At 52.9% G+C, this 25610-nt stretch overlaps 1 protein-coding gene across 2 annotated transcripts in view; it reads right to left on the bottom strand.

Moving 5' to 3' along the window:
• The window catches only part of Tarbp1 (TAR (HIV-1) RNA binding protein 1), a 41712-nt gene extending 31986 nt beyond the window's left edge, over positions 1 to 9726 (bottom strand). For both annotated transcript variants that reach the window (XM_021648320.2, XM_021648327.2), the window contains exons 1-5: positions 8928 to 9726; positions 5146 to 5243; positions 3979 to 4048; positions 1617 to 1765; positions 402 to 454 (exon numbers count right to left, since the gene is read on the bottom strand). In XM_021648320.2, the coding sequence (XP_021503995.1) occupies positions 402 to 454; positions 1617 to 1765; positions 3979 to 4048; positions 5146 to 5243; positions 8928 to 9726 (1169 nt within the window). The remainder of the gene's footprint in view (positions 1 to 401; positions 455 to 1616; positions 1766 to 3978; positions 4049 to 5145; positions 5244 to 8927) is intronic.
• Positions 9727 to 25610: the final 15884 nt, after the last annotated feature.

The following is a 25610-nucleotide window of genomic DNA, read 5'->3' as shown; positions in this document are numbered from 1 at the left end:
AACAAAGAAGAGGGAGGGGGAGGGAAGAAAGGACAAAGGAGGGAGAGAAGAAACATGCAGGAGGATAAGTGGATTCACAGACAAAACACACACAAGAGGTGACAACTAAGCAAATTCCATTGGACATTAATATCTGCTGACTATAAATGAACAATAAATGACAATTCTACTGTCTCCGAACTTTTCTGAAAGCTATGAAGCTCAGTCAGTTAAAAGTCTGCAGTAGGAGGCGAGCGAGGCTTGTCTCTTGACATCCCGAGTGACTAGGTGCACAGCACCGCCACTGGGGAAGAGAGCGCCCACTTGGGCCGTCATCCACGGCATGCCTCTGGCTGGCCAGCACGCACAGGCCCAGGCCTGGCGCCTAGCCCCTCAGCCATGGCAGAGCAGCATGGGCTTACCTGCTGTACAGACAGCTCTCTGAGAGGGCATCCATCAGCGGGCCAGTAACAAACTAAAAGGGAAATGGCGGGAACTGACGTAAGTTTCCAACGGCAGCCAGAGGAGTGGGCCTGCCTCTGCTCTACAGGCGGATCCAGGGGAGCTGAGGAGCAGAGCAGCTAGTGCAGGAGGGGCCTATGGACACAGGCAGAACGCTGCCCCCACCAACAGCCTCCAGGGCCCTGGGGCGGGGGTGTCAGGGACAAAGAAACTCGAGGAAGAAGCTAGGTAGGAAACACAAATAGTAGCAGGAGACCAAGATTCCCCAGGAGACCGACAGCCTGTGCTGAGAAGGTGAATGCCTGCTTGTCTTCACCTCTTGCTTTCGAGGTCGTCTGCCCTGTGGCTGCCGCCGCTGCTGCTCCCACTCTGTCCATCAGAGCCCAGCGGCCGCCGCTGCTCCCACTCTGTCCATCAGAACCAGCTTCTTTGGTCCCCCAGCATCAACTGAAGTGCTCTGTGGCCCTCCAGGCACCACCCAGCCTCCGGCCTGAGCAGCTGCCGGGTCTCTGCCTCCTGGGGCAGACAGCAACTGCTGTACGCCAATCTAATAACTTCCCTTTCAACACAGTCATCCACCACACCTGTGCTTCTGACGAACCCTCACTACAGCCCTTCAGTCAGATCTCTCCAAATGAGAGAGCGACACCTGAGGTGACAGGAAGAGACTGGGGACGGGCTCAGCTGCCAGAGCACTCGCCTGGCATGCTGGAACCTCTGGGTCACTCTCTAGCACCGCACAGACTGGGTGAGGTGGAGAGCGTGTGAGCCCAGCAGGAGGTGCAGGCCCAAGGAACCCAAGTTCAGGCCCCAGCAGACCAGACTGCGTGAGGCTCCACTCGGAAGCCGCGCCCGCCTCACTGCAGTGCCCCCAGGCTCGGCCCTGCGGCCTGCCCGCTCTTCCGCGCCCTAACTCAGAGGAGCAGGTCCTCCCTTTGCTCCTCCTCTTCACTGGCCGAAGCCTGGCACTCTTTCCTGCCCGACCCACAGGCTCTCTGAAGCTGCCTGCCGCACTCCATCACGGCACTGACCCTTCTCTCTCCCTTTTCTCCAAGTCCCAGCCAGGCATCTGCGGAGCCTGACAGCCTGCCCACAGGAGGAAAGACACACGTGACAGAGGCGTGCCTCTACCCGTGTTCTGGAGGTGCAGACGGAAGGGGCTGGGAGGCCGTTACCTCGGACAGCTCCGGGGAGCACGGGAGTGGCTTCACCTCGTACAGCTCCAGGAAGTGGGTCACACCTTCTTTGGTCAGGGTTTTATTCTCGCTTTCGAACATTCTTTTGTAAACGCACACGTGCCAGGAGGGATGGAGGAGCCAGCAGCCTGCGGGAACAAGCACGGATGCTTGGAAGCAAATGCGCATGCGTGAGAGCTTCAGCCCTTAAGCCTGCTGAGACCAGTCTCACCAGCGGCCAGCATCCTGGGTACCGCGGGGGCGTGGCGGACTCGGAGGCAGTAAGCTGCCTGCACAGACAGGACTTGAGGTCTGGGTGCTGCCCGTGCTCCCCTCACCCCGCTGACACAGGCTGACACGGCCACCCCAGCCTCCCGCCGCTGCAGACCCGCTCTGCCCCGCTCCGTAAGCCACTCCCGGCCAGGCCTAGCCCCCTTCACATGAACTCCTTTTGGTCCCTTCTCTGCTCTTTTCATAGGACTTGGAGGAAAAAAGGCAAAAATGAAAAAAAAAAAAAGTGGAAAAACACTGTTTCATCACCCCAGCCCACGCCAGCCCACAGGACTGAACCCACACAAGGTGGCTGGATGGCTAAGAGAACTCGACACTCCCGAGCACTGGGGTTTGATTCTCCCACATCAGGCGGCTCACGCCCGCTTGTCACTCCAGCACCAGCAAAACTGTTACCTCCCCTGGCCTCTGAGGGCACCTGCACACTTGTGCACACACAGGCACACACATTCACATGAATAAAAATAAATTTTTAAAGGATGGAACAAGTGTGTACCTCCATACATTATTTCTGATTCTTAAAATAGCCTTCATTTAATTAGAAAAGTCATGTTTGTATCTCACAATACCTTTTAATGCACAGCATTAACTAAATTGGCCTATTGTTTGTAATTTACCCCAACTGTGCTTTTCAAATGCCTGGAAATGGTAACTTTTCAAAAAAAAAAATGCTTTGCTAAGAGCTGTGGGCAAAGCATTAATGAGGGCATCTTTTTAACAGCAAGTGTTCAAGAGACCGGCAGGACTCCATTAAACGCTGGCCCCAGGTGGGGTGAGAGATGGAACGGCCTGTGAAAACTCTCGCTGTGTAGGCCAGCCACCGCCTGCAGCAGAATAAATCCACTTCCTCAGGGTCAAACCGTCAGCGAGACAATCACTCAGGAAGGGTGCCCTGCCCCACCAGGCCTGGTCCTCAAGCTGAAGCCCAGGAGACAGCACCTTCCAGGCTATGGACGGAGAAAGCCTCCAGCCTGAGCTTCGCTGCTTCGCTGGCCTAAGCTTAACCTCACAAAGCCACTTTGGGAAGCTCCAGGTTTGCTGTTTCTCCTCATTCTTCCAACTCAGGGGTGACCGAGGGCTCAAAACGCATTTGAAATCACACCCTGAGTGTCCTCTTCCTAAGAACGCCAAGATACAGCACAAATGAACTGCCCCAGCCAGTCTAATGAACAAGACAGGCGTGTGTTCATATACTTAAAGGTCTAGCAAGACACGAAGGCTGGAAAGCAGTTTGAAGCATACATTCATATCAAAGGCTATTGTTAAGAACACAGCAGCACCACAAAGCGTTGGCCATTTCTCATCCGTGTCTGTGTGGCAGGGCACGCATCCACGTGCATAGGCGCCTCGTGTGTAGAGGCCGGAGGCTGGCATCGGGTGTCTTCCTTGACCCCTCCCCCTTAGACTGGAGGCACCATTTCTTGCTGAGCCCAGAGCCCACTGATTTGGCCAGGCTACCTGGCCAGCTGGCCCTGGGGCCCCGTACCCGCCTCAGGAACGCTGGGATCTCAGGGGGTCACCAGACCCGCAAGGCATTTACGTTGGTGCTGGGATCTGAGCACTGGTCCTCGTGCCTGTACAGGACGCCCTCACCTCCCGGGCCCTCTCCACAGCCTGCTCTGCTAAGGGCAGCCTAGGATGCACGCTGAGATTTACAGATGAAATGGAAGGATGCTGGGCATCCGCGGCAGTCATGGGCTGCACATGACTCCGGAGCCAAGGCTCCCACTGTGTGCTTTAGCTTTGACCGAGGCAGGTCCCGGGTTCATCACATAGATTCTTTCCTTTCTATGAAGAAAACTTTGAAATTTTTATAATAAATTGCTTAAAAAAAACTAATTATACTTCTATCACTGAAATCTCTGCAGCGTTTAAGGCTGTGTTCCAAGGAGGCGGGCAGAGGGCAGTGCAGTGTGGGCATAGGGCAACCCACAAAGCCAGGGGCCAATACCCCACTTCCTCCTCGCTGCTTAGTGGGTTCCCCAAATTCTCTGTGATAAACAATGGTTAGTTATAAGATCAGAGGGGCTGTTAATGTATAAAACAAACAAAACCAAAAAGTAATCTTTACCATGTTCCTCTGAGACTGCAGATTCAAACAGACTGTTTAGCTTTGGTAAGACTGGCTTTATGACATGTATCTAAAAACAAGAGCAGAGAATCTCATGAAAAATCATACATAACGTCTCTACAGCCTCAGGGAGAGGCTCCTGCTGACACACCTGTGGCCCTTGCTCCCAGGTCAACACAGGTGTCAGGGGCCTGCTTCCCAGGCCCGACTCTCAGCAGGCAAAGCGGAGGAGACAGTCTACTGCCCAGTTACTGCACGTGAGGATTTCCTCGGGAATATCCGAGCTCAGGTCCTGCGATCCTCGGCTGACCCAGGAAAGAAGCCGGAGGTTAAAACACGGAGTGCAAAGAAGCACTCACTCCCCTGGTTCCTGCCATCGGCGGAGTCTCACACCGGGACGCAGGGCGTACTCAGAGCTCAGTGCTCCTGTGAGTCCTAGGCTGTGCTGTGACACCTCCACCAGAGTTTGGCTCACATATTTCAGAATAACTTTCAATCCAAGTTTCTGAAGTAAATAAGGAGAGTCTTTCAGGCCAGCCGACATAGCAACCTGGAAGCTTAACTGACTTTAGAAAGACATCATATTTCCCAGGCTGCACCTCTATGCTCAGCACAGCTCGAGGTTTGCTGATGTGGCCCGACACCAGCCTCGCCCTGACTCCATGCATGGCTGGCCCTTGGTCTGCAGCTCACAGACAGAAGCACATGCAGGAACCCTTACACAAAGGAACCTCACAGATGGAGACTCTCCCAGCGAAGGAGCCTCGCAGTGAGGCACGTCAGGCAGGACCCTTCAGGACCCGTCCAGACACACCGGGACCCTTACCGAGAGACCTGCAGTCTAGGACTCTCTACACCAGGACAGCTGCACAGGTGACACCTGGAAACTTGCCCAGAATTCACACTCAGGCCTAATGAACTAAATCTGAAAGAATGGGGCGGGCCCAGTAATTTACGCTTGGGAGATGACGGACACGCCACAAACGTGACAGCTGGAGAACGCCACATGAATGCGCTGAAAGCCTTCTTTACTTTCCCGAAAAAATTTACACGCTACCTTAAATCGTACTTAAGCCACGGATCTGGCCATGCTTACTGGCCAGCCTTCCCTAAAGGCCTGGAGAAGGCCCTGGACTGGCGGAGTCAAGAAGACAGGAGAGCACGCACCTGGTTTCCTTCAAGAACTTCCATGATCAAGATATAGTTTTCCCAAAACTTTAGAAGCTCATCTTTTTTCTTCGCAGACCACCAGAATAGGCTTGGATCTAACAGAATTTTAAAAGGGAGAAAAAAAAATCAGCTCTTCCTTTGCCTACTCGGTCAAGTCCTTCATGACAGCAGCTCGTAGCTAACTCCTAGTGTCAAACAGTGCAACAACCAACCATGGAGGAACCTACTTAGGAGCCTGGAAAACGCAAAAAGAAACTCGGTTTAACTTTGGTTTGTTAGATCTTGTTTGCTTTTTGGCTACTCTGAGTTTGAATTTTTGTTTTTGCTTATTTGGGTTGACAGTTTTTTAAGGCAGGATCTCTCAGGCTAGCTTAGAAATTGCTATGTAGCCAGAGGCGACTGAACTCTGGAGCCTCCCATCTCTGCTGGCGGGCCGTGGACCACCGTGCCTAACCTTGCTTTGTTTCCTTAAGATTGCTGTCGTGGAATTTGGGGTAAGAATGACAGTTTTCTTCCCCAAGACTCTACAGTAAAGGACGTCACAGAGATCAAATCCCAACAAAAACAAAAGTAACCCAGGAACATGCAAAGCAATAAAATTTAGAATTTGAAAACCTGAGCTGACTTTAGGGGAAATGAATAAAGTGTAGGTGCCACAGAGAATGCCAAGAAATGATGTGATTTGCCTTGAACTCCCCTTCCCTGAAAACTGAAAGACGTGGCATCAAGTCTCCACTACGGGTGGAGGACGCGGGGCTGCGCCACGGAGGGGTGTGTTCCCTGAGGTCAGAGTGGGGTGCTGTGTAAAATTAAGGGAGCTGTTCCAAAACGGTCTGAAAATTAAAATCCGATATAGAAATCAGAAACTCAGGGACAAGACTGGAAACCAAAGACCTAAACCAGTGAGTGAAGAAAAAGACAAAGTTCTGGAAAATCCATGGGAGAAGGAAGCGTTGGAATTGTGCTGGGTTTTCTCCATGTGAAACAAGCCAGAGTCACCGGGAAAAGGGAGCTGAGACTCTCCTCTCTCAGACTGGCCTGCCAGCAAGTCTCAGGGGCGTTGTTTTGATTCATGGTTGACATAGAGGCCTCATTTCTCTGTGGGTCATGTCACCCTGGGCAGGTGGTCCTAGACTGTATGAGAAAGTAGCTGAGCAAGCAATAAACTCCTCCACGGCCTCTGCATCAGTGCCTTTCTCCAGGCTCCTGCTCTGACCTCCTCAGAGATGGACATGAGACCTGAGAGCTGAAATAAACACGTTCTCAGCAATTTGCTTTTGTCATGGTGTCTATCCCAGCAATAGCAAAGTAACTAAGACAGAGGATAAGTGCAGGAGGATCCAAGTCAGGAAGAGAGAGGAAAGAGAGAGCGAAGAAGGAAACCAACACTGAGATAACTCAAGGAAACTTCCCAGAATCAAAAGCCATTGATTTCCAGACTGTGTAAGCACACCAAGTGCCTGGCACGTGGACGAAATAGGAGGTTCCAGGACATCAGGGCCCTAAAACCCAGGAACCCCATGGAGAAGTCACAGACCACCCTTGAGCAGGATCCAGAATCATCACAAGTCCTGAAGAGGAGCAGCAGATCTCCAGGTTTTCAGTGTGCAGCTGGACGGACAGACACCTTTAAAATGTGGATGGAAACGTCTCTCCCAGCTAGAAGTCACACCTGAGCAAACTTTCAGTCAAGTTGTATGGACAAAATCAAGGCATTTAGACAATCTTAGCTCTGCTTTGAAATCAGGAAGCCACAGAGAGCATTTCTGCCAAGAAAGGAAACTACGAAAAGCCCACAAACCCCTGACTGACAGGACATTAGAGAGCACAACTCCAAAGTACAGGAAGTGTCTCCAAGAGAAAAGACACATAAGCTGCTCACCATGTCTGGTGGGGCGTGGAGGAGGGGGTGTTCTCAAAGGTTCTTAAAATGTGGACCTCAGAGGGAGCAATTAAAGGCCCAGAGTTGGTGGAGTGAACATCTTGGAATTCCTGGAAACCATAGGAAGCCACCAGCTCCTTTTCTGGCTTCCTGAGAGCTGGTCCTGAAGACCCGGGCCGGTGACAGGCCGAAGAGGTCTAAGGGGCAGAAGGACCCATCATGCCCGTGTCTACAGAACACTCACTGATGAGCACTACCCGCCTCTGAAAAGGGGCCAAAGCAGGTGCCCTGGTCCCTGCCCTGACCACCCCTGGGAAAGCAGGCCGAGCAAGCAATAAACTCCTCCATGGCCACAGAAAACCCCGCCTGGAGATGCACCTTTAGGAGTCTGCTGCTCGGGAAAGGCAAGAAACCAACGAACTCCTGTTGGATCTCCACCCCCCCAAGACAAAGCTGGGGTGGGCTTCAGAAGGGGTGTTTGTGTGCGCAAGACCGCTCTCCGACCTGCAACAGGCACTGAGCACGCGTGGCTGTCCTCTAGGAACAGGGCAGAAGCTACATGCTCCTGGAGAGGACACAGAGCCAGCGGGAAATGCTCCAGCTCCCCTCCCCAGCGCGCAGACAGGCAAGAGCATCACGCACCAAGTTTTCAGGCTTGGTGTGCAGCCCCCAAAGCATCAGAACTGCTTCAGCGTGGACTCCATGCTGTGCAGGAGCAAAACCAGAGGCTCACGGGATGCCCAAAAACCAACAACAGCAACCAACCAACTCAAAGCCACTTGCCAAGAACCTAAGGAGGTCAGGGCCCATCTCCAGGCATAAGGCATTCTAAGAAACGAGAAAGCAACTTCAGGACTGAACGACAAACAGAACGCAAAGACAGACCCCGGCATCCAGTTACTGTGCACGCAAACAACTCTTAGTCAGAGCGTGGAACAGGAAAGGTAAGCAGCATGGAAGAACAGAGGGTCAGCTGGGAACTTCGGAAGGCTTTGCCTTGTTTTATAAAGTTCAGATGTTGTGGCAAGATGGCTCTGGGGGTAAAGGCACTTGTTGCCAGGCCTGACCATCTGAGTTTCATCCTGGGGAAAGAGCAACCCACAAATTTTTCTCAGACTCCCCACATGGGTACCACACTGTTCAAATTGAGATGACAGGCATGAAAACACACAGATATAAGGGAGCACCCAAGCAAAAAGCCAGCTGAGGAGGCAGAGGCAGGAGAGTGGGGATGAAGGCTTAGCATCCCTGGCCAGCCAGTCTAGCTGGACCCTCAGCTCCTGATTCAGAGACTCTGACTCAAAAAATGAAGAGTGATGGAGGAAAACACCTTCTGTTGGCTTCAGGCCTATACATACATTCCAGCGCACATGCACACGAGAGAGAGAGCGCTTACGCGCAGACACACAGACACACAGACACACACACACACTGACTTAAGGTTCATGTTTAGAAAACACTAACTCCTAAACTTCCCGAAGGAAATGTCAATAGAATAAAACTTAATTCTGTACAAGTTTCGATGTGAACTCGGTCACAGCACTTGGTTCAGTTTGCTAAGGATGTCATCCCTTCCTTTTTCTCCAGGGTGCACCGTGGAGCAGGCTTGCTCTCACAGCTCACGCTGAGGTTGAGGCGGATCCCCCTGAAGGCTGGTTTGGGAGAACAGAGCGGGGTTAAGGCAGAGAGACAGGCTGGAGAGAGAGATGGCTTCGGGCGCTTCCGGAAGGCTGGGGCTCGGTTCCCAGGGCACAGGTGGCTCATAGCGCCCTTTAACGCTAGCTCAAGGGGCTCCAACGCCCTCTCAGGCACCAGCACTCACGCGACGCACAGAAACGTTCACGGGCGCACAGAGGTACACATCAGTAAATCTTTTTAGACAGAGACGAGCGGGTACCGTTCGTGTCCCGGGGGCCGCAGGTGCAGTCCTCCGCCAGCTCCGCTGACCCCTGCACAGCCTTCTGCAGCAGGTAGCGCGCGCGCTTGCGGGTGAGCGCGTCCCGCGCGCAGCCCAGCCCGGCCTGGACGGTCCTCCAGAAGCGGCCGCGGAGGCGGGCGTCGGGGTCGGCGCGGCGCGCGCGCTCGGGCAGCAGCCTCTCGGCCAGGGCGCTGAGCACCAGCAGCTCCGGCCCCGCGCGGCCCTCGGCTCCCGGCCCCGCGGCGCCCAGCGCGGCCCACGCCTCCCGCGGCGCCGGCTCGGCGCTCTGGGCCAGCGCGGGCAGCAGGCGCGCGCCCACCGCCTCGGGCGCGTCCCCGGCCAGCGCCAGCTCCACCGCGGCGCGCGCCACGCGGCCCAGCAGCGGCGCATCCTCCGGAGCGCGCAGGCACGGCGCCACGGCGGCCAGCAGCTCCACGGCCGGAGCGCCCGGCAGCTCGCGCAGGGCCTGGGCGGCCAGCGCCGTCGCCAGCTCGGGGCCCGCCAGGCGCGCGCACGAGCGCAGCGCCGCGCCCACCGCCCGCAGCACGCGGGGCCCCGCGGACCCTCCAGCCGGCGGCGCGCGCAGCAGGGGCACCAGGTGGCCCTCGGCCACCTCGCGGGCCGCCTGGGCGCCCGTGCCGCGCTCCTCCAGCCGCTGCAGCACCAGGCGCAGGCTCTCCGCCCGCTCGGCGCTCGCCTCCCCGCCGCACAGCGCGCCCAGCAGCGCGCGGGGCTCCGGGCTCTGCGCCAGCAGCGCGTCCGCCAGCACCCGCTCCATCGCGCCCGCGGCCGATCCTGCGCGTGCGCCGGCAGGCTCAGCGCGAGTGCGCGTGCGCAGCCAGAGGTCCCGCCCCCTCCCTCCCCACCCGGGAGAACCGGGAAGGTGGCTTCCCCTTCACTGGGGTCCCAGAGCCGCGGGGTGTGGCGCCTCCTGCCGCTGCCTCCTAGAGTTTTTAGCGGAGAGAGCTGCTGCGGACGTTCGCTGCAGAATTCCACCAGCTCCGGAAGTTTCTGATCGGAAATCGATCGGCCCGGGGCCGAAACTAGCTAGCCCGTCCTATGTTCACGGAGACGTCCCCCAGCCCCCCAGGTAGCTGCTTTCCAGACGGTCCGTGCTGAGCGCTACCACGGTCTCTAGCACAACTGGATCCGAAATGCACCCTGGTTCTGTGTGTTGAAAATAAGTCGTGGGGGCTGAAGAGATGGCACAGAAGTAAGTGTTTGTGAAAGGAAGAACATCGAGTTGGGACCCCCTCGCAGGGGTCACTGCCATCCCACACGGTGGACACCCCTCCCCGGAGTCGCTGGTCAACCAGCATGGCTGAGATCAGGTTCAGGTCCAGTGACAGAACCTGCCTCTTAAGAACAAGGCAGAAAGCAGGGCGTGCGTGACACACGCCTTTAATCCAGCCCTGGAGGCTGGGGCAGGAGGTCACCTGGAATCCGAGGCCAGCAAGTCAACATTGTGAGCTCCAGGACAGCAGGACACACAAAGGAGACATTGTCTCATAAACAAGCAGAAACAGGTAGAGGGTGATGGAGAAAGACACCGCACATCAACCCCTAGCTTTGACACGCGCGCGAGCGCGCACACACACACTCCGTGAGCAGCCCGCACCGCACAGGCTAATACAAGTACACACACTGACAAGTCATGAAGCCAGGTGTACATGACTGTCATAAACGTACAGAAGTCTGAGACAGGAGGATCAGCACTTCACAGCCCGCCTGGGCTACAAACTGAGATCAAGGTCAGTCTGGGCAGCAGAGTGAGGCTCTGTCTCCTAACCGTAAGAGCTCTGGGGAAACAGGGCGGGAGAGGACTTTCCCAGCAAGCTTGAGGTCCTGGGTTCAAACTGGGAGAGGGCAGTGTGAAGAACAAGTGGGGTGGGGGTGGCCATCTGCGCTCTCGCACTTAGCAGAATAGGCTGCAGCTGACAGCGAGGCCCTCAGCACTCTGAGCCAGGGCTCTAGTTAAGAACACGGACTGATTCTCCCACGCTGCTGGTTCCCATGGGCAAATTCAAAGCCAGGCTTCCCTGTGGCTCTGTGTTTCCGACCGTATCCACTGCCAGATTCAGAACTAGAAAGACCCCATCTTGGTGTGCGCATTGCTGATCTCCTCACTGAATCCCCGGCTTAACTCAACAAGTCATGCGGTTTTCTTCATCTTTCTGAGCATGAATTCTGCCGCTTAGTCAATGAGGGAGACACAGCCCCAGCTCCAACTAGCTTGTCATAAAATAGGGTGGATATAGCTTAAAGCTAACTGGCATTGCACATGAAAGATTCCTCCCACATTTCAGTTATTTCATTTTTTCTTTGGCAAAACACCTAAAAGATTCCATTTTAAACCACTTAGAATGTCAGTAAATACATGTTGCTTAGTTCATGAAAAGTGGCTATAAGTAACATTTCTCTCAACATAAACAGCTGGTAAACATAAAAAGCTAAAAGTTTTCAGTACACACTTAACAAATGAAGATACAAAATGATATGCACTTGCACTTACAAAATGATATGCTTAGTCATGAGAAAAACACATATTAAATCCAGGAGAGACACCCTTCCATGCTGAAAGGTTCAAAACACCAAGGGAGGGCTGGCAAGAAGGTGAAGGTGGCAGAGGCGCCTGCTGCCAACCCAGACAACCTCAGTTGGCTCCCACAGGAAGAGGAGAACTGACTCTTGCAAGTTGTTTTCTGACCTCTCTGCTGGAGTATCGTGGCATCCAGACCTGTGCACACAGAGTCAACTAAAGAAATACAAAAATATATAAATAGTATCTTAAAACATCAGCTGACAAGGGCCAAGGGTGTAGGACCAGGAGGCTCTTGCTTTGCGGGCCAGGAAATGGTAGGGTTGCTTTGAAACATTGTTTCTTATAAAGATACAATATGCCTAGCTTACAAAGTAGCAAACATACCCCCTCCATAACCCTGGCTATCTCCCGCCCAGGTGTTTGATTTAAATAATCTTTTTGTAGGAAGCTACTTTTTGCAACATTAGTCTTTGCAGCTAAAACTTTGTAACAAGTTAAACACCATCAGTAGACGCTGGATACACAAATAGCCATTTATAAGATAAGGCCAAGCGGAAGAACAAAGAGCTGATTGCTGTTTCTGCAACATTGCGGATAAAGCTCAGATCCAACAGTGTTTCCACCAGCAGGATTCCTGCAGCTAACTGCGAGCATCAGGGGGAACTTGCGGTAGACATGGGATCGCTGTGGCTCATAAGCTGGTGCCATCCCTGGGCTGGTGTCCTGGGTCCGGTAGGAAGGCAGCTGAGCACGCCAGGGGAAGCAAACAGCGAGCAGCACCCTCCACGGCCTCTGCATCCACTTTAAAACACCGGGGTTTCCATCTGAGCCTTCTTACCTTGGGCAGGTTTCTATTCAAGCTCAGTTTGGCTCTACTCAGCCGATAACTGCTTCCTTTTCTCTCTCCCCTCCCCCTCCTCCCCTTCTTCTCCCCCACTCTGCCACCTTCTGTGACAGGGTTCCTCGAAGCCCAGGCTGTCTTCAAACTCACCATGAGGCTCAGGATGACCTTGAACTTCTGATTCTTCAGCCTCCCGCTCCTGAGTGCTGGGGTCACAGGTGTGCACCACTATGCCATATTTGGAGATGGTGTTTCTGAAAAAGTGGGCGAGGCCCATTTTGCAAGCCTAGTTTGTTAGATCAATGGGGCCACTTAGATATTTAATTTTTCTATATAAAGCAGTCAACCAAGGTAAATAGATTCTGCATCTCCCCGTGGTCTTGACTGTGACAGGAAGTTCCATTCCTACCTTCCCCTGCACTGTGCCAGCACCTGCCCAGCCTGGGATGTGGGGGAGATAGGCAGAGAGGCTGGTGGCCCTTAGTTCAAGCCTGGGCGGTAGTGATGCCAGAGCCTGAGGAGATCTTTGCGGCCAAAAAGGTGATGCAGCAGCACCACCTAGAGGCCACTTTGGAAATGACCTCTTCCGCTTCCGCCTGGGAAAGGAAGACCACAGGACTGGAGAGGAGGACCGCAGTTCCGATCTTAGCATAACAAAATTAGACATGGCTGCCACCTGTAAGCCTATTTCTCTTCTCAGTGAGAGACCCTGTCTCGAGGGAATACGCTGGAGAGTGACTGAGCTGGACACCTGACCCCTCGTTGGCCTCTCTGCACACACACACACACACACACACTCAGGAGTGGGTGGGACCGGGGCGATGGAGGGCGGGAGGAGAGTCATGCGTACCCACTCAGGTCTTTCTGCAAGGAAGAGCAACATGCCGGGTGTGTGTGTGTGTGTGTGTGTGTGTGTGTGAAGATACACGTTTGCTGTTGTGTGTTCTCAGAGTGAAAATCTGTCATTAGCAAACTGCACCAGCACTCTCTGGACGATTTAATTTTGTGCCTTGAGCGTGGGAAATATTAACATCTCTGCGAATGAGCAGGGCCAGCCTTTCAGCACCTGCACACTGGGAGAGAGGGGCCCATCAGGACAGAATTCTCCATGATCAGCAGCAGGGACATCTTCCTTCCAGGGAACAACTCCTGCAAATTGCACCAGCCTTTCTGGGACCCACCTGGCTCCTTCTATGTCTTGCAAATAAACAGAAGCATGCCCTCTTCCCCCTATTAATATGGAGTCAGGGCCCGGTCATATTCCAGTAATCTGATCTTTCCATTTCACTTGGGCATAATTATCTTTATTACAGTGCCACAATCGATTAGTGGCAGAACGACCTTGTAGATTCACAATCAAAAAATTTAAAATAAAACACGATTAAGATTTGGGAATATGACTCCCCCATTTTTATTTTTTACGACGGGTTCTTAAGAGATCCATGGGCACGCTCCATAATTTCTTGGCCGTGAGGATTATATGGAATGCCTGTTTTATAACATATTCATTTGCACACAAAACACTGAGAAGCTTGACTGACATATGCAGTACCATTATCAGTCTTTACAATGGAAGGAATACCAATTGTAGCAAAACACATTAAGCAATGACTTATAACCTGTTTGGTGGCTTCTCCTGCTAAGGGAATTGCCATGATAAATCCTGAAAAGGTATCAATTGTTACGTGGACATATTTTAGTTTTCCAAATTCTGGGATATGAGTTATGTCCATTTGTTGTTTAGAATGGTTCCAACCCTAGGTTTTAAGTAAGTTAACTTTATGTTATAGATTTTAAATATGCCCAAATGACCAATAATCTATAACGAAGACATATTGAACATTGTAAACTTATACATTTAAGACACACAGACAAAACACCTTGCTATTTGTTGAATCCAATTTTTTATGACCATAGAAACTTTGTAGCAGAATTACCCATTCACTTTTTTACTGGAAAAACTGAGAAGCTGCCTTTTTCCCCCTAGCTCAAGTGATTTTAGCTATAGCTTGACACTACTCAGAAAATTCTAACTTCCATAACAAATGATCTTCTCCTGCTAATCATTCTCTTGCTAATTGCTTCCATTCCCCTGGCCTCAGTAGACAAGAACTCTAACAGAGCTTGAGTAAAACGTGCTGTAGGGCTATATTGAGAGCATGCTGTTTTTAATTCTTTTAATTGTTTAAAAGATATAGGAGCATGGACTCTCACCATAGTACCCTGTCCATCAGGTTGCTCTAGAACTGGAAAACCATAAAACTCAGTTAATCTTTTTCTTTCTGCCTAGATTGTTCTAAAGAAGCTGTAAAGGGGATACAGTTGCTCGTACAGTGGGCAAGGAAAAGGTCCCCTTGTCTTTTGGGCCACTGCAACTGTAGCAGTCCCAGGAGGAGGAGCCAAGCCTGCAATCAATGATGGAGTTGGAGTGGGGGATTGACCCTCATTTCCCCTAGTAGTTAATTCTCCAGTTTTTCTGTTTATTTCCTCCAAGCTCCAGTCTAAATTTTTTATTTCTTTTTGCCAAGGCTTAAGTTTTTTAACACTCATAGCCTGAATTGGAGGGTATCTCTCAGAAAAATACTTAGAAGCGGGGCTGGAGAGATTGCTCAGTGGTTAAGAGCACTGTCTGCTCTTCCAAAGGACCCGGGTTCAATTCTCAGCACCCACATGGCAGCTCACAACTGTCTATACCACCAATTCCAAGGGATCTGACAACTTCACACTAATGCACATCAAATAAAATAAAAATAAATTATTAAAAAAATACTTAGAAGCTTCTTCCTCCAACTCTGCAACCTCAGCAGGATCAAAGTAATCTTCAAAAGTCTTCTTCTAACAAGAAATTATCATCAGGAGGAACATATGACTCTTCTGGATGGTTTAATCTCATTTTGTCTAGAAGCCTCCCATCTTTCTAACCTCTTTCTCTCTAACCCTGGAAGTTTCACTTTCTCATCTTGTGCTGCATATACAGGCTAGCTCTAATGAAATTCCATACAAAAAACATGAGGCTACTGCCTTGTCCCATTTTCACTCTTGAATTTTACTCACTGAGCCCTTTTTACCTTAGGATCTGAGCTTGCCAACCCCTGTGGCATCCTTCACTGCTTCCTTGTATCTCAAGTCTCTGCTTGGATACCAAACTGCCAGAACTCACCAGCAGAGTAGAACAGTTCCTGAGTCAGAAGTGAGGACTGAAAGAAAATTAATAAACCAACACACCACACATGTGGTCTTTCCGAGAGGGCTCTCAGTAGAAGCTAGTCTCCCGGTTAATTCCAGTAATCCCTTTTCAAGTCAGAGCATAAGCACCTCAGTACAATGAATGAATTCACAGAGAAGTCAAAACGTCTTTACCTCACCACCTGTCTGTGTGATCCTCACGCACACAAAAGGTGTGACTAGACAAGACATCCCACCTGCTGTCTCAAACAACAGGAGATAGACATGGCAGCTTATCAGTGACTGCAGTGAAGGCCAGAGTGGAAGCATGCCTTTCCGCTGAGCTCTAAATACCAAAGTATCCTGGCAGACCAGTGGCTCCCCACAGAATGCTTATGGAATGGCAGTGCTGGGAGGTGTGGCCTTGTTGGAGGAGGTGGCTTTGGGGTTTCAAACATGCAGGCTAGGTCCAGTGTCTGTCTCTCTTCCTGCTGATTACAGACCCAGATGTCAAACTCGTGGCTCCTCCTCCAGCATTGTGTCTGCCGGCATGCTGCCGTGCTTCTCCACATGGTGATAATGGACTCCTAACATTTAGATTTCCCACATTATACTTGCTTTTTGTGATAGATTAGGTCCAGTCCATCTCTCCACGTCATTCCAAGATCTCCTCCAGCTCAGCTCTCTCCTCTCTCTGCCTCCCCTTTTCCTCCCACTCATTTCCTGCCCTCTGGCTCCTCCCATTGCTCAACAGTGTGGCTAGTTGCTTTATTTTGGCCTGTTTACACAAAGTTGAGACAGGTGATGCTTAGAATAACTATGACAATGCAATATCTGGTTTGAAACCAGAAAGTGGGTGGGAGAAGTCAGCATTTGGATGAACAAGGGTAAGTTTCATTTCAAAAGAACTTTATACCAACACTTTTGTGAGAGGTCTAATAACTACTAAGCCCTGGAGAGACCCCCAGAAGGGCCCATCTGTTTGACTAACCTGACTCCATGACAGGCTTCATTTTCAGCTTTGCCTAACTAGGCCTGAGTTTCTATTTCTCTGAAAGTAGAAAAATGGTTTCTGAAAAAAAAACAGCAGCTCGAAGGCAGCCAATCAGCTTAAAGGTAAACACAGGGGCTTGAGCTAAGCATAATGATTCAGAAAACCCGAGGAAAAGTCCTTAGCAGCTCTGGAAAGTTCCTAACTGTTTAGTTAGTCCTCACTCCCCCCACCTCCTGGGTCACTAACCAATCAAATGAAAGCTTAGCTCTCTTCTTCTGGGCATCCCCGTGAGTGCCTTTACACTGAGTGCGTGCTCACTTCTGGGCCCATTCTAAGGAATGGTGGCCCCAGCATGCCGGAACATTTCTGCACAGTAAACACTCCTTGCTTTTGCACACTACTTGAGTCTGGGGTCTCTCTTCAGTGATTCTCGGACCCTAACAGTAGGGACAGTTTGATGGCATTGTTTACACAGTTGTGAACTGGTATTTCGTTGCTGAGAGAGAACAATTTAAATTAAGAGAACAGTTTAAAAGAGGACAGGTTTATTTGGGCTCAGGATTTAGTCCATGGTCAGTTTCCTCTGTTGGTATAGGCTATGGTCAGGCAGGATATCATGGTGGTTGGAGCAAAGCTGCTCACTTCACAACAGCCAGGAAGAAGAGAGAGAGGGAGAGAGACAGGGAGAGGGAGAGGGAGGGAGGGAGAGAGAGAGAGGGAGAGGGGATGAAGGGAGGGAGAGAGAGAGGGAGGGGAGGGAGGAAGAGAGAGACATCAGGTGGGAGGGTGGGGGAGCTTTGAGAAAACTGATTAGGAGCAGTGACCAAGATGACAACAAACCTGACCTAGGGACTGTCTCTGAGAGAACCTGCATCCAGTTCCTAACACTGAGTTCCTGACAGTTCCTGACCTGAGTCCACGCAGACAGCACACACACTAGGAATCTCCACTTTCCTCGAGAAGACAAGAAGCCCACTTCCCCTGCCTGCCAGGTTCCCTACCTGCTTTTCTGTAATCAGTGTTCCGTTCCTGGCACGTCACGGTGGACTTGTGTCTGATTCTGTCCTACAGGAGACCAAGGACTCATGTAGCCAATGCCACCTGCTTATCTGATTTGTAAAATTACATTAAAGATGAATGACTTGAGCTTCACTGGGCTGTAGGAAAATTTGACTGAAGTCCAAACAGACAGTGGACTGGGGTGAGAACATGGATGTGCCAGCCTTGGCAGGAGCTGTGGGAACAAAATCCAGTCTCCATGGGCACGCTTAGGGAAAGTAGGACTTTTTTTTCTCCTCTCCTCTGTTCTTCCTCCTTCCTTCCCCTTCTTTCCTCCCTCCCTTCCTCTTTCCTTCCTTCTTTTGTGTACATGTGTTATGGGTGCACAGGTGACCATGTATCGTGTGTGTGTGTGTGTGTGTGTGTAGTCTAGATGACAGGAATAGTGTCATTTCTTACGTGCTGTCCACCTTGATTTTTGAGACACGGGGCTTGACAGTTAGGCTGGCCACTGAGCTCCAGGGCCAGCCCCAGCTGCCTCCCCTGCACTGGGATTACAAAACTGTCACATCCAGCTTTGGGAGCATGCACACTTCTGTGTTAAGAGTGGGGAGGTCAGCGCCCAGCCCCAGGAGTTGTTCCTTTTCTTCCTTACATGGATACAGGGACTGAACTCAGGTAACCAGGCTTGGTGGCAGGAGCAAGCTCTCTGGCCCAAAGCCCAGCCTTATAATGAAGACTTTAGGGAAATTCTGGTCTTCCTGCTTGCACAGTCAACACTTCAGCAGAGCTGGTTGCTGGTCCCCTCCCGCACCCCTTTCTTGAGACACTATCTCATGTTGCCCAGGCTGCCCTTAGACCAGAGACAGAGCTGAGGATGACCGTGAATTCCAGGTCTTTCTGCCTTCACCTCCCGAGTCTGGGGTTATAGATTTTCACCGTGCCCAGTGGGACATTTTCTTTAGAGCCAGTGGCAGCGGTGGCTGAAGACTTTTGCTTCTGGACATTTCCAAGTCAAGGATGCTCTGGTCTCAGCGTGAATGCTCCATCTTGCCTCTGGTACACTCAGCCTTAGGGCATGGCCTCCTCCCTGTGGGATGCTCCAGCCCTGCCTCCCCATGATTACAATCCTGAGGTCTGCGCTGTTGGTGGTAGTCTCTTGGGATCACAGATCTCCACTCAGGAACTCCCAGGGCACAACCCAGGAGGCCTGTGGTGGCTGGGTCCCTTCAGGTATTGTTAGTGTCTTTTAGATGTAACAGGCAGCCTCCAGCAAAACCTTGTTTCTTTCTCTGCTTCCCCCAGGCAGAAAATTTCAGTTCTTAACCTTCATGCTAAATGACACCATGCTTGAGAATGTTGCTGACATTCCTCCTGCATTACCACAGCCTGTCACCCTACTGAGGGACACGGGACAAACCCCACAGCCTGTCACCCTGCTGAGGGACATGGAACAAACTCCACAGCCTGTCACCCTACTGAGGGACACGGGACAAACCCCACAGCCTGTCACACTGCTGAGGGACACGGGACAAACCCCACAGCCTGTCACCCTACTGAGGGACACGGGACAAACCCCACAGCCTGTCACCCTACTGAGGGACACGGGGACAAACCCCACAGCTCACCACACTGCTGAGGGACACGGGACAAACCCCACAGCCCGCCACCCTGCTGAGGGACATGGGACAAACCCCACAGCCTGCCACACTGCTGAGGGACACGGGACAAACCCCACAGCCACGGCTCACTCAGTAATCACACTGCCATTCACGGGGTCTGTGCTTGAGGAAGCCTGAGATGTCAAGCCAGAAAGAGGCCATGCAGTTACACCGGGATCTTGCCCAGCTCCCAGCCCATGTGAGCATGAGTGTGAGTGGCTGATAAGCCATTGTCTCAAAAGGTACACTCTTTTTTCGCAAGATTCACTTTTATTTGTGTGTGTGTGTGTGTGTGTGTGTGTGTCGCAGTGTGTACAATAAGTCGCCGGTGCGGGTGGAGGCCTCCGACCCGGCTGCCTCATGTGGGTTCTGGGACTCAGCCTCTCTGTGAGAGCTGTGTGGAGCCCTAACTCTGAGCTACCCCACCCGCTCCAGGGCTCACGTCTTCTCAAAGACCCCACGTAGGGGATGGAGGGGCATCCCGGTGGCTGACACTGCTCTTACAGTGAGTTCCGGCACCCATGTCTCGTGGTTCGAAATGCCTGTGACTCCAGCACCTTCCCCTTGGCTCTGGCCATTGCAGGCACCTGCACATGAGTGTGGCGCTTACCCACACAGACACCCTCATGGATGCACGCACACAAACATACACACACGCACACTCACACACACACTCACAAACACGCACACACATGCACACACACACACACACACACTCACAAACACGCACACACACGCACACACACACACACACACACTCACAAACACGCACACACACACACACACTCACAAACGCACACACACGCACACACAGACACACTCTCACAAACACGCACACACATGCACACACACACACACTCACAAACACGCACACACATGCACACACACACACACACACACGCACGCACACACACACACACACACACACACGCATGTGCACACATTCTTAAGTGAAAACAACAACAACCGAAAGAGCAGCAGCCTGTAGGCTGGCCGTGTCTAGCATGAAGATGCTCCCCCTCAATGCTTGCTCAGCTGCCACCCTGGAGAGCCCCAGAAGGCGTCTGCAGGGGTGGCTGGGCGGGCAGGGAGCTAGCCTGGCATGCCTGAAGCCCTGGCTTCAACCCCCAGCATCCAATCAGCCAGAGGGCTCCCCTAAACTTGGGAGGCAGAGGGAAGAGGATCAAAAGTTCGTGGCCAGCCTTGGGTACATAATGGGTCAGCGGCTAACCTGGGATTGCATTAAATTAAACACAAAACAAAACTGAAAGACTGGCTTGGGCTGCAGGTCAGTGGAGCCTCTCCCCCTAGCATGCACGAGGCAAGAGGCCCCGAACTGTACAAACAAAAGCAGCAGACAGATAGATGAGCGCCCCTCTGTGAGAAACGGGGTCCCTTGGCAGTGGGGACATTCATTTCGTCTGCAGCACCTGCTGCGCCAGCTGGACGGCTGCAAAGCCCCATGGAGGTGACGTGGTGGGACCGTCGCTCACCTTGGAGTGTGGCACAAACACACCCCTCTTATTCTGAAAACTCAAAGCAAATGTGGGCACTCCAGGTCGGGGGCGCTGTGACCTTCAGACCCCGTGCTGCCCCCGTTCACTCGCGAGTGTGGGCTGGACTGTGGAGAGCAGCTCGTGAGCCCGTGCCCTCCATGGACGGCTGACTTGATCATGTCCCTGAGCGCCGCGGTCCAGCCTGCCCAGAAGACCCTTCCCGGCCCGCCCTGACCTCCGCTCTCACGGTCTCCCCACCCTGCTTCCATGATGGTTCCCAGGCCTGGTACAGCCTGGCCGAGCCCTCTGATGCCACCCACTCTCCACCCTCAGTCTGGTGGTGAGTTTCTGTGTTTCCCATCAATTGCCCAAAGGCCCATCTCTGATGAGCAGCTACACCAGTCTGCGGTGCACACACCAAGTTCACAGGGCCGTTTGGTTAGCTGTCAGAATGATAGGCAGCAGGTTCACCGAGCCTGCGCCCGGCTGGACCCTGGGCTCGTGGCCAGATGTGCAGGAGCAGACACCTGTCTCCTGGGGAGGAGTGGAAAGTGGCCAGCCACCCTGTAATGACCACTGCCCCTCACGGAGGCCCCAGCTCGGCCCACCAGTGCCTCTCATCCCTGACTGCCACCTAGCGCCTTTCAGCTCTGCTAAGGTTCTCCGTCAGCGCTGACCGACTTCTGTCTCTAGTGGCCCGTGTGTGTGAGCGTGCGTGTGCGTGTGTGTGTGTGTGTGTGTATGGTGTCTCAGCAAAAGAACGCTCTAGTCTGACCCCAGAGGGGAGTCTTTCCTCAGAGCGTGAACTCACTGAGGCCCTCGGAGAGGAGTCGATGGTCAGAAGACGCCAGGAGCATCCTAGCTCAAGTGTGAAGCGAGGAGGGCACAGCCGGTCACGGAGAACAGGCCAGCGAGGACGGGCAGCTGCAGAGCGCCAGCCTCGGCCTCCAGAGCCGCCAGGTGTAAGGACACCTCCAGCCTCCGGACGCAGAGAGGACAAATTCTCCTCCATTATCCACCCAGCGTGTGGACTTGGCTGTGGCCAGAGCCGTCTTCCAAGTTTGGAAACAGCCACAGGCTCCCAGCACTGGCGAGCAGGCCGGACTGCTGTTCCCTAACGCTCTGCCTAGGGCAGCGTCTTCAGTGCCCCTCCCAGGCCTGGGGCCGGGGTCCCACATCTTCGCATTCGGTGCTGACATACCCACAGCCTGTGCGGGGTGTGGGGGCCCGTGAGGATCATGTGATCTGATCTATCAGTGTGAACACCCATGAGGCTGGGGCTCTTACACCATGAGGGTGTAAGGCTGGAGCTTGGCAAGTGTGGGCCTCAGAAGAGAAGAGCGTGTGTTTGAGAAGAGCGTGTGTGTGAGAAGAGCGTGTGTGTTTCAGGCAGGGGTGAGGCGGGACTCCTGGGCTCTGGGGCCAGAAAACAGGCTCTGGGGGCCAAAGGCGAGGCCGGCTGCTCAGCGCTCCGAGCTCCTGCTGAGCGCTGGTCCTGGGGCTCTGTGGAGTCCTGGGTCTAATCCCCAGCACTGTGGCGTGACAGTGCACATCTGTAATCCAAGCTCGTAGGAGGTGGAAGCCCAGACAGAAATTCAAGGTCATTCTTGAGTACAGAGAAAGCTTGAGACCCTGTCTGTCTGTTTGTTTTGTTTTTTGAGATAGGGTTTTTCTGTGTAGTCTTGGCTGTCCTGGATCACTTTGTAGACCAGGCCGGCCTCGAACTCACAGAGATGAGCCTGCCTCTGCCTCCCTGAGTGCTGGGGTTAATTGCGTGCACCACCGCTCTGGCTGAGACCCTGTCTTAAGGACAAGGATGGCCTTGAAGCCATTAAAGTAACAATGAATTCAAGGTGACTGGGACACGGCGAGTGTCCAGAGGTAGAGAGAAGAGGGGGAGTGGAAACACCTGGCTCCTTGTCCTTCCCTGGGGTCTCATGTCTTGGAACAGAGCTTAAAAGCCTCCCAAAAGACCCGGATGGTGCCTGCACTGCCAAGCAGTGGCCACCAGATGGCGCACGGCCCCCGCTGTGCAGGGCCACCCGGGGCCTCGGGAAATGTGTCACTGTGCCTCCCTGGCCGGGCTCTGCCCGCCTCCCGCCGCAGTCCAGCGTCGACACCGCGGGAAGCTGGTCTTTGGACAGTGTATGAAGCTGCACGCCGCACGGCTGGGCTCAGCCGGCCGTTCCCCCGGAGACGCGTCCGCACGATCTCCCTCCCCCGAAGGGGCTCTGCGGAGGGCCCTCCGCCCTCCTCCTAGCCGCGCGCGCGGCTTCCATCTTGAGAGCCGCTGTCCCGGAGCAGAGCTGGGCATTAATAAGTCTGCGTTCTTGGCGCAGGCTCAGCCCTGGAAACACGGTTTGCGCTGGCATTTAGGCCAGTCACAGTGGGATGTTAGACTCTGACGTAATCCCCAGCCTCAGCCCTGTCGAATTAATGAGTGGCTCACGCCATTGAGGCAGGAAAGAAAGACTTGCTCTGGGCGGTTACTGCCTTCCCGAGAGCTGCACCGAGCCATGCGGCTGGAGGCCAGAGGACTCGGGCCACCCATGGAGGGAGCTAACTCCCAGAGATCCAGGCATGGGGTGAAGGGCACGGAACAGTCGCTCTCCAAAGCCTGCACGCCTCCCAGCCCTGCGCAGCTGAGGCTTGGGGGGCAACCACAGGGGCCTGGCCATGACCAAAACCTGGCAGCTGGAAGGCTACTCCTGTCAAGCTCTGGCTTTTAGGCAGGGAGCCCTGTCCTTGCTTTCAGTTCCAAAAGCAATGAATAATTAATCATCGCATTCTTGAATGGAGAGGACATTTCACCAGATGAGTGACACTTTCAATAGGGTTCTCTGACAGTCACCGTTGGGTCCTTCTCTCTGAAGCGGGGCCCTGGGAGTGCAAGGAAGCGAAGACAGAGGCGCATTGTGCTTATTATGGCCTGTGCTTCTGACCCCTCAGAAAGTGGGGTGGATGAAAAGCAGCTGGGTTGGGCATTTACCTTGGCACCTGCCCCGAGCCAGGAATTCTCCCCTACGTTAGAGAAGTAGCTTTTACTCCAGGCTCCAGGCAGCTGCTTGGCACTTGGCCTTGATGCCCGTTGTGTGAGTGTGTAGCACTCGTTTTTAAGCTCTTTATATGGGGCTCCCAAAAGACTCTCCCTCCCAACCCCCCAGCCCTAGGTAGGAAAGAGACGGTTGTGGGGAGAGGGGTGCAGATCCCTTTTCTTCTCCCGGCTGTTTAGGGTCAGTGGGTTCTTTTGGGGTGTATGCCAATGCTGACTACAGCAAATGCAGCAGCGGGCTCCTCCAAGCTGCTGTGTGGAAACGTTTCTCGCCATCTATCTGCTCCAAGCTCTCCCATTTATGAACCTCAGAGTCCGAGACTACGCCCCTCTCCGTGCTGCACAAGGCAGGTGTACCAGCTGGCAAAGACCACGCCCCACGGGAGGAATTATCAGCTGTGGACAAACTAAAGCCCGAACTGAACCCCCACACTTGAGATTAAAGCAAGAGCGTTTTACCTAACACATGAGCGCTTAAAGAAACCGAAACTTCCATTACATGAGTGTATGTGTGTACACGTATGGGTGCGTGTGTGGTTTTGTGTGTGCACACGTGTGTAAAGGCCGATGACAACCTCAGATGTCCTTCCTCACTTCCTCCAGCACTGTCCTCGTTCTTTGTTTTGTTTTTGAGGTTCTCCAGATGAACTCAGCAGGCAGACTAGACTGACTGGCCAGCGAGGCTCAGGGATCTGTCCTTGTCCCTAGCGCTGGGGTCACAAGCATCTGCCAACACTTCTACCCTTTCCCCCCTTAATGCTGATGCTGGGCATTGAACTCATGTCTTCAAGGTCTCAGGCCAAGTACTTTACCAATTAAACCATCTCCCAGCTCCAAACTCCGGTTTTCCTGGGGAACCTACATTTAGAGAGGTGATGCGGCCTCCCGGAGTCCCACAGCTGGTAAATGTGAGTGCTGGGAGTTGGAATGTGTCTGCCTTCAGAGCCTGGGCTTATTTCTCATCATCACAGAGACAGACAGATAGACACACACAGACAGATAGACAGACACACACAGAGACACAGACAGGCACACAGACACACACAGAGACGCAGACAGTCAGACAGGCACACACCACACAGATAGACAGACACAGAAAGACAAGACACATACATAGACAGACACAGAGAGACATACACACAGAGACAGAGACAGATAGACACATACACAGAAAGAGACAGAGAGACAGACAAACACACATAGAGACAGACAGAGAAAAACAGAGAGACAGACACACACACAGAGAAAAAGAGGGGAGAGGGAGGGAGAAGGACAGGGAGAGAGGGAGGGAGAGCCCACGCCCATGAGGTGCTTTGCACACCTGTGCACATGCAGAGGTCAGAGAGGAGGTCAGGTGTCCTGCTCTATGAGCCTCTGCCTTGCTCCCATGCAGCCCAGCCTCTCAGTGAAGCTGCAGCTAGCTGGTCAGCCAGCCCCAGCCATGCTGCTGCCTCACAGAGCTGGGGTGACAGGGGAATGTGGTGTGTCCGGTTACTTACAGGAGAGCTAGCGGTTTGAACTCCAGTCTTCAAGCTTGCTCGTCTGATGTTTTCTCCTGCTTTGTCACCCCCAAGCCTGCCAGCATTTCCTTTAGAAAGCTAAATAAATGTGGTCATGAAGGCTGAAGCTGGGAAAGCAGGACTCCAGGATTCAGAAAGCCTGGGAATGGAAGGACAGCAGCAGCTGTCAGTGCCTTCTACTCTTTCCGGGCGCCCACGCTCCATTCCCAATGCGGGCAGCGCACGACTGCCTGTGACAAGCTCCAGGGGGTTTGAATGCCCTCTTCTGGGCATCCACAGGAGGCATACACAACCAGAGACACATATATATGTAGTTATAGTTATAGTTTGTATGTATATATATATAGTATATACAAAAATAAAGTGTAAAATAATACCATTCAGGAGACCTA

The sequence above is a fragment of the Meriones unguiculatus genome, chromosome 10 (assembly GCF_030254825.1).
Source record: "Meriones unguiculatus strain TT.TT164.6M chromosome 10, Bangor_MerUng_6.1, whole genome shotgun sequence".
Lineage (NCBI taxonomy): Eukaryota > Metazoa > Chordata > Mammalia > Rodentia > Muridae > Meriones > Meriones unguiculatus.
Note: the sequence above shows the minus strand (reverse complement) of the source record. Positions and strands in the feature narration are given on the sequence as shown.